Source organism: Fundulus heteroclitus, chromosome 7 (genome assembly GCF_011125445.2).
Source record: "Fundulus heteroclitus isolate FHET01 chromosome 7, MU-UCD_Fhet_4.1, whole genome shotgun sequence".
NCBI lineage: Eukaryota > Metazoa > Chordata > Actinopteri > Cyprinodontiformes > Fundulidae > Fundulus > Fundulus heteroclitus.
Window position 1 is genome coordinate 11,965,526 of NC_046367.1, and position 20,487 is coordinate 11,986,012.

Here is a 20,487-nt window from a genome sequence, read left to right on the forward strand (position 1 = left end):
TTCATTGTCTCAAGAATTATTATGAGCTCATCAGACTTAACTAATAACCTAATTAAAGAATTCGGAAAACTTATAGAATTATAGAAATTAGTTTTCATCCTTTTAAATGCCTCCTGTTGAAACAGTTGTATATCTTGAAAATGATCGAAGTTTGAAAGTAAAAGAAATGAATGTTGGCACAAGTCAAGTTAAAGATGTGTGATGTTTTCAACCCTGGTTAAGATGGCTAATTTCCTTACAAATGCATCCCTATTACCATAGTAACCAAATCTCACAGTTAAAAGGCAGAGAATTTGATGTTTGCTTTAAATTAATAAATACTTGAACCTTTGATTTAAGTCAATTTGTTCAGGGGATAGGGTTGCAGTTGATAGCACTGCTGCCTGCAGCAAGAAGGTCCTGAGTTCAAATCCCAGCCTGGGGTCTTTCTGCAAGGAGTTTGCATGTTCTCCCTGTGCATGTCTGGGCTCTCTGTGGGTATTTCAGCTTCTTCCCACAGTCCAAAAACATGATGTTAACTGGTCTCTGCAAAGCGCCCATAGGTGTGAATGGGAGTGAGTGTGTATGGTTGTTTGTCCTGCTCAGGTTGGACCCCATTTCTCACCTAATGACAGCTTGAGATGGGCACTAGCCCCCCAGTAATGCTGCACGAATCAGTGGGTGTGGACAATAAATGGATTTCGGGGGGAGGATAAAAATACCGCATTACAACAAAATTATTCTTTTAAAAAAATTATCAACTGTTGCTGTTTTCTGCATTCCTCTGTTGCTAATAAGATAGCATTTAGGCTTCTATACATTTATACAAGGTTGGAATTTACAGAGTTGAATCTTATATTGTTCTTCTTTGCTAAAGTTTTTGTGTTTAAAGTGTTTGTTGCTCTCCTGTGTCCTCTTCTCTTCAGCTCACCACACAATTCTTCAGTGGAACATTGCTGGAATGGCCATGGAAGGCTGTGTCTGGTGAACCACTTCTGTGTAGATACTGCATGTTTTAAATCTTTATCCCCCCGATAATCCCACTATACCTGTCTTGAGGCTCAGAAAGATGAAAAGCGGTGTGTGCAACATCTATTCCGATGTTGACCCCAGCTTAGTCTAAAACGAGATCTATTTTTTCTAAAGTTCTCTAAATGAAGCAGCTCATAGGATTTAATTTATAAAGCTGTTTTTATATACAACCAACTATAATGTGGAGTTTTTTCCAAGGAAGTTAAAAGCAAGAAACAAGCCTGGAAGCAACCATCTAACAAAGACTAAACAATGTAAATAATAATACAAAAAAAATACTTACACAACTCAAATTATTTTTCATAAGTGTAGCTGTAAGGAAATGCATGTGTATATGAAGTGGCAGAAATCAATACAAAAAATAAAAAAACATCTGTATTATTTGAAATCACAACCATAAGTTTTCCCCATATTGTTTAATCTACTGTCTAATATTCTCATGAAATTACTTAGTGATTGATTGTAAAACACTTACTGTTTAAAACTTCTCATCCCATTTTGAACTCTCCTTTAGAGTTATGATCGGATTCCCAAAGCACCTTTTTCTGTTATTTAGTCTATTGTCACTGTTTCCTGTCCTGCTCTACTACAAAAAAAATATCTGTAGAGGAAACGGTTGGCTCTGTCTTTCTATGTATAACTCTTTTTCTAAGCTATTGCTGCAACTAACTTTGTTTTGTATGGTTTTTCATGACATTGATTTTACCAATCCTTAGCTTAGTGTTTCTATAGCAGTGCTTCTGTAATTTGTGTCTGTTCCATCTACTCTAACCCCCAGTAGGTCTGTGCAGATGGGTTCTCACATGCACCAGGTTCTGTTGGAGGTTTTTTAAATGGAGTTCTCTTTTCTATTGTCATTGCATGTGTGCTATGTATGAAGGATTGCTGCAAAGGTAAAGACTTAATCACTGCAACTCAGTCGTATTCAATACAGTAGAATTTATTCGTAAATTTCAATTATTTCAGTAACTCAATTTAAGGGAAACACATTAATTGTGCAGCCTGATGTTTCCAAGCCTTTATTTTTAAGAGTAGAATATTTTATCAGGTCAATAAAAAAATATTTTTAATAATGAAAAATGGGCATACTGAAAACTGCCATATGTTTAATACCTGCTTAAAGGCTGCTGTTTCTAAAACACACTTTTTATCTGACAGACGAGTCCCATTGGAACACATATTCCTATTTATTGAATGTGTAATGTATAAGGAGTTTGTTTTGATCTTCATGTCACACATGTATTAGTGTTGTGGGTTTTCGGATGAAAGCAGAACATTCTTTCCACCTTGAGTAAAGCACCAACCCCAAGATGCATGTTATTGGGTCATTTTTTGGCCTTAACGTAAAAGTTTGAGCTAATGTCCATCATGCTTGCTACTTAAATATTTACATATTTGGATTACGTGAACATTTGTCTTCTATTGAACCGAACAAGTTTCTGAATCCAAATTCCTCCACCTGACATGTTGAGGTTTTTGTTTTACAAAAATAATTGAGCTCCTTTGACAACAGAGAAATGTCCACGCCTAAAATGTAATGTTTACTCATGGTGTGTAGTTATACTTGCACCAAGGGAGGCAGCAGATAGTGACTCTGTGCAGGCTGCAGGAAACAATGTGTAGAGGAATCCTCTGAGGAGGTAAACGCCACATGAGCAGGACCAGGACTGAGCTAAGCAAGTGCACCGAAAGTGTTTTTAAGATTTTTAAAGAGGATCTTTTAGAGACATGGCTACAATCGGACAAATAATTTTTTACAGGTATGGTGTGCAGACGTTACCTACTCACTTTTTTTCTAATTTTCTAATCTCTGCATCAGATTCTAGATTTATATAATGCCAGTTTTGTTGCACTATATTTAGGACTATAATATAATGCTATAGTAATGCATTCTGTATTCTTTACTGTATATCTATCATTTTTTATTTTTGTCTTGAAACACTTGCATACAGTTTCAGGTAACTAATTATGAAATAAATTGCAAGGATTTATATTGACAGTGTAATTAATGTGTTCTCAAATTCTTCATTTCAATGTACGTATTTCTAATGAGTACCATTCATGCTACCTTCAGACTGAAACAAACAATATTGCATTTTAGCAAATATGAAGTTTATATGTAAATGTGTTCATGCCAATTTACCAGTTTCCTTCAACTTTCCTTTGTTTTTTCCACATTTAGCATGGTGACCCTCATTGTCCTATTAGCAGCCCTCATCGTCCTCATCTTGTCCCTGGCCTTCTCGAGTAAGACCTGCAGATCTAATATTAGCAGCAGTAGAAATGGTTCAGTCAGGTTTAATTGCAGACATGGGTGTGTTCAGTACATGCTGAGTTTGTTTATACTGAAGAGCAGTTGATACCTGTGGTTACTGGGATGCAGCACAGTTTTCTTAGCATGCAACCACATGGGTTTCTTTATGTATAGTCTTGCACAAATAGTCATATGTAAACTGTTTTGTGTAAATGATGCCTTACTCACATTACACATTCACCAGTATTGTGTTGCACTTCTAGCAAGTCGTTTGTGACCAAATCTTTGATAATTCAGGGAAACGTGAACAGGAAGTTTAATCAAGCTCATCTGTTGGGTTGTATCACGTTACATAAATATTGGGATGTTTTATTGAAAGGTTTAGTAAGCAGAAAGGTTCAATATTTAAATTAGCTTTAAAGCATTCAGACTCAACATTTGTAATTTGTCTGTCATGAAAATGTGTGGAATGGAAAGTAAAGGCAGAATGCTGTCTGTTTTGCTGCAACTAAACTTTGAATCGTCTCATTTAGCTGGATGTAACTGTATTTTCTTGATATTCAAGGTAAAGTCATGTAAAGCCCCTTTTAGACCAGCTCCATTTGGCCCGACTCAACTCGCTTTGCAAGCATTTCAATTACAGTGTTTTTCATATCGGACTGGCTTTTTTCAGCCCTGCTCATGAGTAGGTTGAAATGTGATGCGAACAGACTGCTGTTCACTGATTAGCCGAGGGCGAGGAGAAGTTAGAAGGTTTTCTCAGGGGAAGTCCAGCGAAAAACTTAAACTGAAGAGTGACGACATTAATATGATGGACCACAATGAACGGAGTGGGTCAAACTGAAAATATAATTTTACTATTTACCAAACACCACACCTGAAGGGAAACAAAAGAAAGGATAAGGGTACTATTGTTATTTAAGCAATAAAAATTATACAAGACATTCTTGCCAATGCGATAATACAAACATTATTTGTATTTTTTGTTTCGTTGATGTTTTAATTTATAACAATTTATTTAAGTTTTTTATTCTTTCCCAATTCTTACATATTTCTTTAAAGTGTTAATGTCACACAGTAATGTTTAATAGCGGCACAACACTGACAGCTGCAGGTGGGGCTAAAGCCAGGAGCCGTTCACCACCTTCTGGCTATACCTGCTCTCTTGAAAACCAACAGTAGAGTAAATTAGGGTAGGGCTGGTGGAAAAGGGGCTTAATTGGACCCATCTCTTAAAGAACTGCCCAGAACTCTTTAATGAATGTATTTTAAATTGAATAACTCTTTAACAAATACTTTTAAACTCATTTCTAACTATGTGGGTGTTTAATCAAGAAGTCAACATTTCTACATTTTAGAATGATGTCAAAAGTATTGGAAAGTGTTTATAGTTCTTGCTTTATGAAGGTATAGTAATAAACTTCAATGTCTTCTCTTGGGATTTTGTGTGCTAGACCAGCACAAAGTAATGTGTAACTATAGTGGAAGAAAGGAAAATAATGCTTTCAATGTTTTTTTACGAAATGTATCCCCTTCTGAGATGGATGGAGCTAAATACAGGAAAGTCCTAGAAGAAAACTTGTTATGGGTTGCATAACACTTGAGACTAGAGCAGAGGTTCACCTATGAGTACGATTATGATCCTAAACATAGAGCCTGACCTTCATTGGAGTAATTTGAATTGAAGCATCATTTGGCCCAGTCAAAGTCCTGACTTAAATTAAATTAAGAATATGTCACAAGAATTGAAAATGTATGTTCACGGGCGCTAACCAATCTGAGTCTGAGTTATTTTCCAAAGAAAATTGGGCAAAATTAAAAAGAATTTTTGTATTGGACAAATATAACCTGAGTAAATGTAAAAATCTGTTTCCAAATGATGATTTCTTTTATTAAAGAAAAAACAAATCCAAACCAATCTCACCCTTTATGAAAATGTAATCGTCCCATAGACCTAAAAGCTGTTTGTTTGTTGTCTGACTGCCATCGGGTGTTTGTGATAAATGACAATGACTCTTTTGCATTGCTGAACCTTCTCCAACTCTTTGCAGAATTGTTTTAATTCAGCCACATTGCAGAGTTTCTGAGCATGAGCTGCCTGTTTAGAGCGATTCCACAGCATCTCAGTTGGATTTAAATATGACTAGACTCCAAAATCTTTTTGTTTTTTTATTTGGCCACTCTGTGGGGAACTTGCTGGTATGCTCCAATCATCATCCTGCACTTGAGCTTAGAGTTATGAATCAATGACCAGACATTTCATTTAGAGAGATTAGAATTATTGGTTCCATCAGTGATGACAACTCACCCAGATCCTAAAGAAATAAAACAGCCCCAAACCATAACATCGCCACCACCATGTTTGACTGTCAATATGGTCCTTATTGTTCTTTTTTTACTAGCAGAGGTTTTGGACCTCTTCCACTGATACCATTTTTGCCCAGTCTCTCGGATGAGTCACAGATTCGTTTCAGGCCACTCCTGGATAGAATCACAACTGGTTCATGTTTTCTCCACTTGTGGAAAATGGCTGTTGATTTTCTGGACCCAAAACCTTACAGATTGTGATTGATAGATGTCAGTGAACTTTATCAGGTTATACTGGTTCTACTTAATTGATTTTGTGATTCTGTTTGTGGGGCAGCCTGGGAGTATCTAGTAAAAGTTGTTTTATTTTAGTGGTTGCATTTACCAAGGAGGGAAATAATATTTTCACATAGGGCCAGATTGGTTTGAATAGTTATCCCCATTTAATATGTAAAATTATTTAAAAGCTAATATTTTATTTACTCAGATCATATTTTTATTACACATTTAAGTATGACAAATAAAACAGAAGAAATGTGGGGACAGATTTTTACAGCTCTGTACCTAAAAAAAGGTTCTACTAATTATTGACTCGGGGGGCTAAATGCAAATCCAAGACACTTTCAAATCTTAATTGTAACAAAAGATTATAGTTAGGCATTACATTGTGTTGGTCTATCACACATAGTTCCAAGAATACAATGACGTAACATGAGTCCTCAACAAAAACAAAAACATTGGGCTAGAACACACAATATAGATTTTAATGCCAACTTGTCGTCCACAGAATCCACATCCAAGGTGATGAGCAGTAACACAAAACCCGTCGCCAACCTTGGTGAGGACCAGATTCTCAGCTGTTATATTCCTGCAGACATTACACAAAACAGCCTGGGGGAGATGTTTGTCAGCTGGGAGAAAACGGATCTGGGACTGGTTTTTCGTTACCAGAATGGAGCCCCGGCTCTTGACGATCAAGCTGTAGTCTTCAAAGGCAGAGTTCAGGTCTTCCCTGATGCTGTAGTCGCTGGTAACGCTTCTCTGCTGCTGCGGAGTGTAAGAAACAGTGACAAGGGAGAGTACACCTGCAGCATTAGGTCCTCTGTTGGCCAAGGGAAGGTCCACATTCAGCTCCGAACAGCAGGTAGAATGACTTGTTTCCCTCTGGAAAGCTTCCTGAGAAAATGCTCTTGTGCTTAATAAATACATGGCTTTGTCGTCCCAGTCTTTTCAGCCCCGACTCTAAAGTTCTCCAACAACATCCTGACCTCTGAGGCGAGCAGGTGGTCCCCTAAACCAGAGGTCACATGGCTGAACCAAACCGGGAATTTCCAGAATGCAAGCACAAGCTTCACAGAACTGCCCTCTGGAGCATACAGTGTCCTGAGCACGCTACGGTCGGCACAGGTCAGCGAGACCTACAGCTGCAGGATTGAAACCAGTTTAGTGGTGGCACTCACTGAAGCAACTATAACCGGTAAGGTTTTATCTCCTGGCCCAGTATTTATGACGACTCTCCGCTGACCTAAAAAGACCTGATGATTACTGAGCAAAAGGAACTTCTATGTGACGTTTACCATTGATAAAAACGCACGAACTACATCACACGTTTATTGTATAAAATTAATACTCAGTTAGCTTTGGTTATAGGTTAGATTGTGACATCAACTATGGAGTTTAGATTTCCAAAATCCGAAACATTTCTTGTTGCAATTTCACATTTTAGACTGTTAAAAACTGTTTTAACAGTCTAAAATGTGTTTTACCATACACTGAGAGATATAGAGGTATTTTAAATATATACAAAGCTCAGAGCTTTGGATACGTCATAAAGTAAACTGAAGTATGGCTGTGCTGTAATGTTATGAGCATCTAATGAGTTATCAGCAGTTTTAGTTTAAGTTCACAGTCATCCAGAATGCGGTGATGCTCAGTGCTTAAATACAGGGTGGACTTCTTCTCTTCTAATGGAAGGCCTTCCATTAGAAGAGAAGTGGACATTTAGCCTCTTATCCAAAAGCCTTCGTCAGTGCTGAATATGCGCTGGAAGTATCAGGCATATAATTTGTAGTCAGAACAATCCCAAGAGGGCTATTAAGGTCAGATGAATCACTGGCCCTACAGTGTTTGGGTCAATGTCACCTGACAAACATGTTGCCTCATGATGCCAACATGTGAGTTGTTTTTGTCCCATCTTTTCTGTACAAACTATTGTCATCTTCAAAAGAAGATTCCTTTTCTTGAGGACAAGGTGAAATAAATGATCAACACCAGGGAATTAGCAGATCTCTCCTCGTGGCCTTTTGGTAAAACAAGTTGGAGAAATACATAGTCATCAGCTTGTACTGCTAAAATGGCTAACATTAGAATAATTAGTTTTAAGACTTGCAACAAAAACAGGTAAAGCCTGAATGGGACATCTTTTGCAGACTTGTGTGTTGTATCGTTTATTGCTAAAATAGAAGGAGCAAAAACGCATTTGGTCATTTGAAAATTTGTAAAGAGTCATAAAAAAGCACATCTGTGTCGATCAGCACAAGTAGAGTGAACCTTGACGCACTGTCAACTGAGTCAAGGTTCCTTGACTTTCAGAAGAACAAACAAATGGGGAATAGCATTTAAGAACCTAAATTTATCAAAAACATTTTTCATGGAACAAACTCAACGGTTCCAAAGGGTGATAGGGCCATTATCTCAAGCACTGACCCTTTCTAGTAAATATTCTGGTAATTATTTTCTTACAAATTCCAGTTTTGGCTTATTTAACATATTTCTCTTTATTGTCAAAATCTTTAACTTTGATATAAGGGCTACACCAGGACTGCTGAATTATTGTGGTTTATAAATTCAGTTGGCATGTTGCAGAAAATGTTTCAATAGAAAAATGTGACTTAAAAAATGCTAAAAACAGGATTTAAAATGAGTTTGATCATCCACCCTGTACAACTCTGCATTCAGGATCTAATTTTGTGTGTTTTCCAGGCACAGGTGTTTTGAGAAGGACGATCTTCACCTTCAGTGTTGCTTCCACCCTGCCTGTGTCATTTTATCTAAATCTTGTAATCGGTTTCCTATGCATGTTTTATGTGGTCTAATTATATACAGCCATAAAATCAATGCTTTAAAAACATTGTTTTTCCATTTTTATTCTCATACACCGTTAACACCTGTTGTGGATAATTGTTAATTCATTTCTGTGTGCTTTACCTGGGCACCTATATGAATCATTTTTAAACTTTATTCGAATTGATGTCCACAAGAAAAAAATTGTTTTTGTTTTGTTCTCTTGAATAACTGCAACAAAATAAAAAAAGAATGTCACAAAGTTGGATTAAAGAGAATACGCAAGATGTGAAATTCTCTATATGTATTGTAATAAACTGAGCTGTTTCCTTCTACTGTTAGTAAGGCTGCCTGGTTACTGCTTTATATCTCATCACTAGGTGATTATGTCTCTACCCACTCCCACTTCTAGAGATTTAAACAGAACGGCATTTGTCTGTAACCTTGCCTGCAAGGTGAAATGTCGCTGTATTTGTGCTTTTACAAACTCACATGAATCCATCTTGTCCTGCTCCCGCCTCAACAGTTCGACTCTGAACCAAAACGGGTCGGGCCAATCACATTGCAGTATTATAGCTTAAGGAGGGACTGCTTAAGGCCCCCACATACTTGCGCGCATACAGGTACGTGCAGAGCTCAGTTTTTACGACTGCGTATGCGGTGCCACACTATAAACTGCTTGGCAGCAAGAAGTCTTTACATCAAGCTGTTTTATATGTGACACCGAGCTTGATGCACTGAGCTGCTCCAAGCAGACGGTCACAAGGACGCACTGCATCACAGTCCCTCTCTGCTCTCACTGACAGGTGGGAGCCTGCTGGAAAAGAAACGGCTCTAAGTGCTCAGCTAATCACACAAAATTTACCATCCGTTCTCCCGATTTGTCCCGCTGGCAGAAAGTGTGGGAATTTTAGGACTTTGCCTCAAGAAATGTAGGCAATAGGTACGCTTGACTATAAAGGGTAAAATGTCCACAGAGAGTCAGCGCGGAGTCCACGCAGGTCACAGTATGTGCAGATTACGCCCGAGTATGTGGGAGCCTTTACAATGTTTTCATTTGGTACCGTGATTGGCTAAAGCCAACCTCTGGTAGGCAGGCACCCAGTGTCGCTTCTCCTAATCAGCTCAGAAAGTTCTGCTGAATGTCCCGCCTTTCCCCCAAACGGATTCAATAAGAGCAGGCCCAGATTGATAATGTGCAGAACGTAGCGTACTACGCATTATCAATATGGCTTGCCAGGTTAACTTTTTTATAAATCAGATAAAGTTCAGTCTGATTGGACACAGAACATCTGTGAAGACCAATTTTCAAGTCTTGTCTCAGATTCTTAATTGAATTCATTTTTGGACTTTAACTAGGCCATTTAAACAATGTTTTGATCTAAATATTCCATTGGAGCTCTGGCTGATTGCTCAGGGTTGTTGGTCTGCTAGAAGGTGAAATTCTGCCACAGGCCCAGGTTTTCTTTCAGTGCCAAACTGCAAACAGGACTTCTTATGGCTTTCTTTTAAATTTGGTTTGTGGAGAGCACAACTGAGTTAGGGTTCTGATATATCATGTCCCTGGGGCTCTGAACATCTGCTGCTTCTCTAGAAAAATCATGGGCCTCTTGGCTGCTTCTCTGCTTTCCTTGCTCAGATTGTCAGTTTAGGTGGACTCAATTATGCCATGCTCTTTCCATTTTCAGATCAAGGGACTGAACAGTGCTCTGATAGATGACCAAAGCCTGTGATGTCCATAAGCGAATTAAACGTCTCCGTAACTCTAACCCCGACCTGCGTGGTGCGCTCCTATAGTCCATTAATGTTCTTCAAAAGCCTGTGAAACCATAACGACACTTAAAATTACCATCTGATTAAGTTACAGACAGATGGAGTACTTGATGATTTCAGAAGGCAGTTGGTTACACTGTTTTTTAAAGACCATGTATCATTTTACTGACACTTAACCAATTGGCCTGCTTCACGCTGGACTACAAAATGAAATGTCAATAAAACACATTAGTTTGTTATCAGCACCTTTTATTCTGGTACCCTAAAGCAAAAATAAAGTGCAAACATGCAGCTATTGTCAGAAGTTATCCAACCAGTAAACAGAGTTGAAGTCATAAAGTGACTATGAATAAAGATGTAAGAGGTGTGTGTGCAGTTTTTTGGAAAGGAACGCTCTTTAGATAAGGTCTAGCTATTTGCATTTAGAAACCCCAGGAGAAAGTCAAACAGTGAATGTATCCGCACTGTGGTAAGTCTCCATTCTGTCTGGTTTGTATAAAGGAGGTAGTTTGGTTGGAATGCCTCCGGAAAGTTTGTGGACCACCCCGGATAGTGAGGAGGAGCTTCCCAGCGGTCTGTCATCTGTGGGTGGGGTGTCAAATATCCCATGCGGCTATGAACGCAGCGTGCTTCACCGAGGAAAAGTGGATTAATTAGGTCGAAAAGTTTATTAAATTAGTTTAGTATTGCTCGTGTTAGAAGGCAGTGGTTTAGTCCGACTACCGTCAACAATAAGGATATAGCGATGAGTTTTTTCTGAGCTTTCTAAATTTTACTCTCATTTTTGGACGAGAAGTCTCCAAAAACAAAAAAAACCCAACAACACCATGTCCCAGCCAGAAGAGGAAGAACCCGCAGAGAATCCGACGGTGGGCTCGGAACCGGAACCTAGAAGTACTTCAGTGAACCCCAGAGCAGTCTGCGGCGTGTGCAAACGCTTGTACCGGGAGCCCAAAATCCTGCCCTGCCTGCACACCTTCTGCTCGGACTGCATCGGGCAGCTGGAGCCCTTCTCGGTGCCTCCGCGGGGCAGGAGCGGGGAGGAGGCGGCCCAGAAGGACCGAGCCGCCGCCGCCTCGGTCACCGTGCTTTGTCCCGAGTGTGACGCCGAGGTGGACATCCCCCAGTCAGGACCGGCCGGCCTCAGCACAGACCACCTGGCGCTAGACGAAGTGTTCCTGGAGACCCTGGTGAGCGACGGCCCGCTGGGCTGCGACCTGTGCGGCGAAGGAGTCGCCGAGAGCCGCTGCGACGTGTGCAGCGTGAACCTGTGCGGCTTCTGCCGCCAGGCACACAGGTGAGGCGGACCCTCCGTCTGAAACAGAGTCCGGGTTTAGTTTCTAAAACTTTTTCTGCTGAGAATTACAGCATGTTTAGTTTTTCTCAAGGTAAACACACCTGAGAATACATTTTTTTTTTACTTTGCTGTAAAGACAACATTAATAAACTTGTTAAATATAAACTCAGTTATTACAGTCTTTTACTTTTAAAGCCTTGCAAAAGTATTAACTATTTTAAAGCTTTTTTTTTACAACCTCAAAATAATTATTTATTTATTTATTTATTTATTTTTTTTTGGGGGGGGATTTGACAGATCAGTACTACCGGCATTTCATTTTTTGAACTAAGAGAAAGAAAAAGAAAAGTTACAACTGAAAGTCTTTGGGCCTCCTCCAGCTTCCAGATGTACATTTCTGCCTATTGTTCTCTGCTATAAAACAAGAACAACCAAACCGCTGCCAGATTGAATGAGGAGCATCTGTAAACATTGTTCAACTTTTACCACAACTTCTCCATTTGACTTAGCGTCTAATCCCTGCCCCCCTCTCTGGTCTTTAAATTTTCTTCCATAAGTATTTGGCTCTATTAATTTTCCTATCCAGGGGCAGATCTAGACAGGGGCCCACGGGGGCCAGTGCCCCTGTAGAACTGGTCCTGGCCCCTGTTATGGCGCCTGTACTAAAGAGATGATATTAAATAAATTTCTTGCGATGATATATGCTAACAAAGATACCGTAACTGATTGGTCACTTGGACCAATTGTTTTTTTTTACCTTTACAGTTTTACAATAATTTAAAAATTAAGCTGTGTCTCGTTAAGCTCCTGCCGTATTGAGATAAGATCAGGGGTCTGCAACCTGCAGTTCAAGAGCCACAATTGGCTATTTAGCTCACTTAATATATTAAACAATAAATATTGAGCTGTTTAGTTATTTCCCCCCAATCTTTTGTTCTGTCCCCCCATGACAAAACACTGCCCCCCCCCCGACCTGTCTCCTGTGTTCCTTGGGCTTCTCATGACCTTTGTTGTTTAGCAGATTAATCTGAAATCCAGGCAACCTGTCCGTTGTCCCTTCTACCCGCAGGCGGCAGAAGCGAACAGCGTCTCATTCTGTTCAGGCCGTGGAGGAGCTGAAGGCCCGTGGTCGTCTCTGCCGCCCCGTCCTCTGCTCCCTTCACCCCGCGCAAGAGCTGCGGCTCTTCTGCCAGCCCTGCGACCTGCCCGTCTGCCTGGAGTGCGCGGCCACGCTGCATCGGGACCATCGCTGCCGTCCGGCACACGACGTCATCGACCATCACGGTGACCGGATCCGAGAGCTGGTCAGCGTGCGCCTTCGACCTCGTCTGGAGCGACTGGAGGAGTCGCTGCAAAAGGTGTCGAGAGGCCCATCTATAGATCTGTGTGTTAAAACACGCTTCAGTATAATGTGTCAAATGAAATATTGCTTTGCATGTATTTTTAGTCATGTTTGACTTTAAAGGGTGAGAAGGGACACACGGCATTTCTAGCTTTAGTTTTTGTTCTTGTCGTTTCTTTTAAATAAAAAAATGCGCCGCTCTCATTCTCCTGCAGGTGGAAATTTCCCAAGAAAGCTTGCAGGTACGAGTCGACGCAACGGCCAATGAAATTAGAGCTTTTGCACGAGGCTACGCCAGTGCTGTGGAGGCCCACTGCTTGTCTCTGCTGCATCGCCTGGAAGAGCTCAGGGTGCAACGCAGGTATGTCATTACTGCAAGTTGGTACAACGGTAATAAGCAGTTACCATCGTTGAAATCAGGCATATAAACGAGAACATATTTGGTGAACACAGGGGAAAGAGCCTACAGTTAAAATGCAGAGTTTGTAATCGATTTATTTTCTACAGTTTTTGATTCATAGTTTTGAACGGTACAGTAAAGTTAGATTCATATATACCTTCTCACTGCTGCCTGCTGTTTGGTTTGCCCGACACGTCTGTCCTCCAGGAACCACCTCCACCTGCAGAGGGCGCAGCTGCAGCAGGCCCTGCTGGACGTCCGAGGGAGTGTGGAGTTTGCAGAGCGGCTGTTGAGCTGCGGGTCCGACGCCGAGATCCTCAGTGCCAAAGGAGTGACTCTGAGAAGACTGACCAGCCTGGCAGAGAGAGGATGTGACCCCCATCCAGCAGCGGTTGCCCCGGATGACGGCGGCAGCATTTACTTCATGCCCAGGGAGCCGGCAGGAGAGGTGGAGGGCTACCCGGTGGTGGGGGTGATCAACTCAAGGACGGTGGACGTCAGCAGGTGCACCGTTGAAGGAGAAGGTAACCAACTAACGGCAACACAGTTTTACCGTCTTTCGTTGTTGGGTCAGTCGCTTTATCAGGCTTTTTTAGGGTAAAGATGGAAAATCTTCTCATCTAGCTTCAAAACTTCTTCAGTGGAGAAGCAGAAGTCACAATGGAGACCTGTAACATTGTTTTCCCTGTTGGCATCTTGGCTCAGAGGCAGGAATTCCTTTGAAGCGACGCAATGACTCAACAAGGCTTCCGGCTAAAGGGCTTAGTGGGCGTTTCCACCCAATAACGGCAGGTCCGTGCACAGGCTGCAGAAGATTCAAGTCATCAAATGTGCAAAGTTTTCTAGGCTTCGTACATTTGTGTACACGGAAAGACCACATAGGTTTTCATAAAACATTCTGACCACGGTGCGTAGGTGGGCTTTGCTGAGGCGCTCCATGGTCTTGGGAGGTCATGTTGACTGGTCTAAATGGGCCGGTTTCTTGCCGTGCGGCGTTTTGGGAACCGGCACCACACAGGAGGTCTTCCACAGGGTGGGGAACACCCCCAGGCTGAGGCTCAGGTTGTAGATGTAGCTGAGGACCTAACAGAGCCCATCTGCACAGGTCCTCAGCAGCCTTGGGGGGATGCCATCCGGTCCTGAGGCTTTCCTCTGTTTCAGCCTCATCAGCAGTGCAGATCACCATTTCGAGCAGAGAATGGTTCTGAAGATGAATTTTTACACGCTGATATCATTGCAGAAACCCAACCCATAAACCGTACTTTAATGCTTATTAATTAGTTGTCTTTGTATTTGACAAACTAAGGCTGAATCACATTGGCAAACGAAGAACCTGGAGTTACAGCGTCAGCACATGAAGCTGTGCTAAACAGTCTCCTTCAAGCGCATTAAGCTCCTGGCCCAGCTGCAAGCAAAGTGTAAGACTCTGGAATCACCTGGACAATTAAAACCTTTTTCCAGGCTTTAAACTGCATGAATGTGGATATAAACAGCATGCAAAAATACATATACAAAGACATTTTTGTTGTTGGTGTGAAAGCTCAGGATATTAGATGTGTGTGAGAGAGGGTGAAAAAATGAATAAAACTTATGACTTTATTAAAATGTAAAATTAGTATTACTTTATATGTAAATGCTTAATACCATCTTTGTTTAAGAGGCAAAAAAATATTTCAGCATAAACTATTTATTTATTTACACATTTGTTTACACATTGCGTAAACATCAGGGCGTCATGATTAGTGATTTATCCATTACTGGCCAGATTGACATTTTATGGAACCAGGATGTTTTCATTCCAATTCTGAAAAGTGCTTGAAAATAAAAAATAAAATAAATTTTTGTACAAACATGTTTTTCAATAGTGTCATTTATTGCTAAATTGCATATTAAAATGCCCAAATAGGCTTTTACATTTTTAGAAATAAAAAGAAAAATTTTAAACGTTTCACAGCACTATGTTGAGGTGTTTGCATCTGTGTAAGAAAAAGGTTGCTCCAGTTGATGTGTGTATTGATTTGTGCGGTTCTTAATGTTACACAGTGCTGTGTAAGTGATGCACTTTCTTTAACCCCACCCCACAGGTTGCCAGCAGGGAATGGAAGGCCAGCAGGAACACTTCACTCTGGTGTGTCGCGACTCTGCTGGGGAGCAACTGGCTCGAGGAGGAGAACACGTCCTGGTCAGCATCGTCCACAGAAAGAAGAAAAACTGGTCAGTAATCCTGGAAAACAGATCACTACAGGAGATCCAGCAGCATCTATAGTGACTCTCTGATGAATCTTGGACAGTGAGAGCTCCCTCAATATCCAATTTCCTTTTGGGATAGATAAAATATTTTCAATTGAATAAAAAAATCATAACTGTGTGTTCTCCTCCTCGAGCCAGTTGCTCCCCAGCAGAGTCGCGGGGTTATTCTATAACACAAAGAATAATTACACATGGGAATGAAATGAATAATTACACATGGGAATGAAATGAATAATTACACATGGGAATGAAATTTCACCCTGTATACAAATTAAATCAATAAGTCACGGGGGGAAAAAAAGAAAACATATTGTATGTTTTATAGATTTGTGTTTTTGAACTAGGGCTGGACAATAATTCAATATCAATATATATACTTTTATTCAACAACGATTTTATTTAGCAACTATATAATTATTAAACACATTTCCAATATTTCCATATCCATTACGGTATGATAACAGCATTTGTCACTGACTGACGTTCCGGGTGCAGCCAGGTCAAAACGAACAGAAAGAGCTGCAATTTTTTTTTGTAACCCTGGCTGAAGCCCCTTTTTAAAAAAAAATAAATAAATAAAATCTGTAGGAATAACATAATAAGCCTATGTTGTAGTTTAAAGCTAAAACTGTTAATATTGACATAGGGGAGAGTAATATGTTTATATGATGGTGATTTAGAATTGTATTTAAAGGCTAAATACAAATAAAAGGTCAACATTAATTTATTAGCATAGTTTTTAATTTCTTAAGCGTTATATTGGAGGAGCTTCATAGACATGGTGAAATCATTTTCAGCAGTTTTTACAGGCATCTGTTGAATGCATTTTTAGAGTTTTTCCTGAGGCTTTTAAATTGTTTATATTGATGTCAGAATTATATCGTATCGACCGAAATTAAGAAATACATCATGACGCAACTTTTAGCCATGTCGTTCAGCCCCATTTTGAACCTAATATTTGTTAAAGATGTGAACAAATGTACTGTGTGGATCATATTTCTTACAGCTAAGTTTCTGGTTTGATGATCTGTCGTTAACATGAATTATTACCAAAGTAATTAGTTGTTGTTTTCTTCCTTCAGCACAGTGGAGACGACAGTGGCAGACAGCAATGATGGAAAATACCGTGTCTCATACAAACCTGAGGAAGCAGGAGAGTATTCTGTCTGGGTTTGTGTCAGAGCCCAGCATATTAAGGTACTAAACATTTCTTAGAGCAGAAAATGTTCTGTTAAAATGACATTAGTGGAGACGAATTGTTTAAATTACAATTTAATTATTTGTGCTGTTTTCTGGTCAGGCTGGAAAGGGAGGGGCATTTATTGTAGGGTTTACAGTTATAATGAAAATGTTCTAATCATGATAAAAAAAAAATTAGATTTATTGTGAGAAAATTAATGATTTAAACAACTGATAGTATTGTCCAAAATTGCTATTTTCAGTATTTTCTTCACTGTAGGTTTCTTGGTAGCATAACTACATGTAAAATATGGTCAAATGCAGTTAATGTGTGCATTTTTTAAGTCATTGACCTCAAGAAGCCTACTTTTAAAATTGGTAGGTTTTTTAAAGTGATATTTGTGTTTGTGGGGCTTTGAAGGCAGTGACCTGTCAAAGTCACAGCCACACTGTTACCTAATAAAAGACTGATAATAATTGTAATAGTAATACTTTTTATTGTTTTTTTATTTTTATCATCATAAATACTACAAAATATCCTGATCAAATTTCAAAATCATATGTCCCATCCCTAAGACAAATAATAGATTAGACATTTTTAATTCAGCTACATGCAACAGATAACTCTGACCACTAGATGGCGGCAAACTGCTTCCAATAGATCATGGAAGCAAATCCATCCAATTATTTTTCCCCTTTAAACGAATATACTGTTAGGTCATGTGGATTAAAATGCTCTTAGGTCTAAAGCTGGTCCGTCTCTGCTCTCCTTGTCTTCCTGCAGGGTTCTCCGTTTATTCTGAACGTGAAGAGGAAGTTCAGACACCACAGTGGGACTTTTCACTGCTGCTCCTTCTGCTCCAGCGGAGGCGCCAAAGACGCTCGCTGTGGCTGCCCCGGAACCATGCCAGGTATATCAGGAAAAACAACTGCTTGTCTGGTTGTCATTTAGATATTCTTAGACTACGCAAAACCCTCTGTCTCTCCTGTCCCGTCTTCCCTGCAGGAGGATTTAAAGGCTGCGGCCACGGCCACAAGGGACATCCCGGGAAGCCTCACTGGTCTTGCTGTGGCAGCACCGTGGAGAAGTCCGAGTGTTTGCCTCAGAGCATATATGCTGCGGTTTCACCTGGTGGCCACCTGCGAACTGTGGAGCTCTGACGTGATGAGATGGGGGAAGATGACGCAGATCCTTGAAAAGCAGCAAGGATCAGGTTGTAGGTGCAACTTTTTTTGGCATACTTAAAAAAGGTCCAACAAGGAAAGAGAGACTCTAAAGACACAGTAAGGGACTGATGCAGGACCATCACCGCGGCGGCGTGTTCACTTCAACTCCCAAACACTGGGGGTCTGTCCAGCTCCCCCAGGAAGAAAATAAAGGACATTTGTGAAAACAGACTTCACCGTGGTTACCGAGGACACACAGTCTCTCCTCTGGTCTCAGGCTGCTGCTGTAAATATCCGATGTAACAGAATACATCAATAATATACAGGATATTTAGAACCAATCCTACTGCTGTACATGTTTGGTAAAAAGGTCCACACAAGACTGCAATAACTTCTGTTTCTCATCACTGCTACACTAAATATTTAGATGCACCTTTATCCTGTATCTCCAAGTGTTCCAACATAGTAATTATCTAATTCACCAAATATGATGGACTGTTTTAATTACAGTGAAGCAGTAAGGTATTTGGACAATGGTAGAATAATTATTGCCTTTGGTGAAAGTACAGATATTTTTGATTATCTAAAGTGACCTTTAAAATCTAGATTTTCTTTTTTAATGAAAAAAACAAAACAAGAGGGACCACCAGTGAAAAGGATGAGATTATGGAACAGAACCGTGGCGGCGATAACCTGGGATGATTTATGGAGATTAGGAGACACTTTCCAACATTTTAATAAGTCATGAGGACAAAAAGTATCTGCACATTGTTCAGTCAAGTGAAAACCCGGTAATTATGGTGCTTTTTACTGAAAAGTGTATAAATATTAGTGCCAAGCACTGATATACTTTATTTAATTGATTAATGAATATGTTTAGACTTCCAGTTTCTAAACAACTGTTCTTTCAGATGTTCTTTCATCACAGAAACCTCAGTCATGGAAACAAGGAAGTTAGCTTCCTCTAGTTTTGACCACTTATCCGTCATCAGCATTATGGGAGACTTGTGATCTATCCTCCTCCTACAGCATACCTTTATTATCAAGTTGTTGATGATCGCCCTTTTAAAATCCCACAGTAACATAAGTCTGGCCCATTTTAACGCATTCTTTAAATGGTCACACTTGTGAAAACGTCTTTCTTGCTGTAAAATTATAGTATTTCATAGCGACGTCACACCTGCTGAAGGTCTGTTATTAAAGTGCCTTATATTAGCAGCAGCTGGCTGCTACATACTGTCCTGATATGTTCAGAAGCAGAAAGGATATACATACCAAGTGTTTTCATCTACTGTGAATGGAGTGACGGCCACAAATCTGGCAGAAAATGATGAAGGGACCACACATGGAGTGCTTGTATTTGTAATAATTATGATGCAGTGTATTTATCACACCATAGCACTTGATAATAAGCTGATAATTCTAGTTGTGCTGATTAATCTTCATATTCAATAGACCGTAATGACCTAAAATTGATTGACCAATGGCTGCTCGTCTGGTGAAGAGGCCTTTATCTGGAGGGACACCATGTGACCCAGAAGGTGTCGCCGGCTTCCTCCCCGGAAAACAAAGTTGGCAGAACTGCACTGACCAACACTCAATGAGCCACATATTCTGTAATTCCTGACCTTGTTTATTTGGTAATTGGAACGTTGAATGGTAAAGAAAAAAAGAGAAGAAAACAATACAGCTTTTAAAATGCGGTCCAGTCTTAAGACATCCATCTGTACTGTATGCTAATGGTTTTTTGCAGTTTGTCCAGAGTTGTAGTCTCTCATTTAAAGGAATTAAAAAAAATTTCCCAAGATCTGACTTGAAGATTTTCATTTATTTGCACCTATGCTTCTAAATTAGAACCGACTGAGCAAACAATCCAGTAATAATGCAGATGTGAATTCCTGCTAAATCTCTGCATTTAGCACCACTGGGCTTCCAGCTGTTGAGCAAACCTTTAAGCTTTAGAGCAACTGAGGGCAGTCCCCTCCTGATGTTCAGTAAGGATCGTAATCAAGCTGTATAACATAAATCTAAGTTTCACTTTGCACCCAGAAAGTATTCACAGCGCTTCAGTTTCTCTACATTTTATGTTACAACCTAAATCTGAAATGCATTAAATTAACTTTGGAATTGTCCTAACTTTGGGTGTTGGGTGCCAACTGTGAGAGGGCGACTGGGTGTTTTCCTGGAGAATTTAATATTTTGCTAGGTGTGATGTTTACAGCTTCATCATCAAATCCAGCCTAATAAAGAGCTGCTGCCCATGTTTCTTTTTACAGCCCTTTAAAATACAGAGTTAATTAGTTTTTTTTTTTTTTTGTTGGCTAATATTAAAACGTGCGGGGTGAGCAGGAGGAGTTTCAACGGCCTTCATTTGATTATTCCTACAGTGCCCCACGTTCAGGATGTAAACACTGTGGAGAATGAAGTTTGCGATGTGGGTCTGA

The 20,487-nt window shown here is 40.0% G+C and overlaps 2 protein-coding genes across 4 annotated transcripts; both read left to right on the top strand.

The window, feature by feature from the left end:
• Positions 1-2,618: 2,618 nt before the first annotated feature.
• On the top strand, positions 2,619-8,976 carry vtcn1 (V-set domain containing T cell activation inhibitor 1). 2 transcript variants are annotated; one of them, XM_012852460.3, is made up of 5 exons: positions 2,619-2,771; positions 3,194-3,258; positions 6,360-6,716; positions 6,798-7,049; positions 8,555-8,976. In XM_012852460.3, the coding sequence occupies exons 1-5, from the start codon at positions 2,740-2,742 to the stop codon at positions 8,665-8,667; spliced, it is 819 nt and encodes a 272-aa protein (XP_012707914.2). In that variant the 5' UTR covers positions 2,619-2,739; the 3' UTR covers positions 8,668-8,976. The 2 variants fall into 2 exon arrangements, with proteins under 2 accessions (XP_012707914.2, XP_035994584.1); XM_036138691.1 differs by lacking the exon at positions 3,194-3,258.
• A 1,989-nt stretch (positions 8,977-10,965) lies between these two features.
• Positions 10,966-18,672, top strand: trim45 (tripartite motif containing 45). Of its 2 annotated transcripts, none has more exons than XM_036138926.1 (8): positions 10,966-11,705; positions 12,775-13,063; positions 13,260-13,408; positions 13,655-13,971; positions 15,532-15,661; positions 16,780-16,894; positions 17,661-17,787; positions 17,883-18,672. In XM_036138926.1, the coding sequence occupies exons 1-8, from the start codon at positions 11,236-11,238 to the stop codon at positions 18,035-18,037; spliced, it is 1,752 nt and encodes a 583-aa protein (XP_035994819.1). In that variant the 5' UTR covers positions 10,966-11,235; the 3' UTR covers positions 18,038-18,672. The 2 variants fall into 2 exon arrangements, with proteins under 2 accessions (XP_035994819.1, XP_012707920.2); XM_012852466.3 differs by having other exon boundaries at positions 10,967-11,705; positions 13,263-13,408.
• Positions 18,673-20,487: the final 1,815 nt, after the last annotated feature.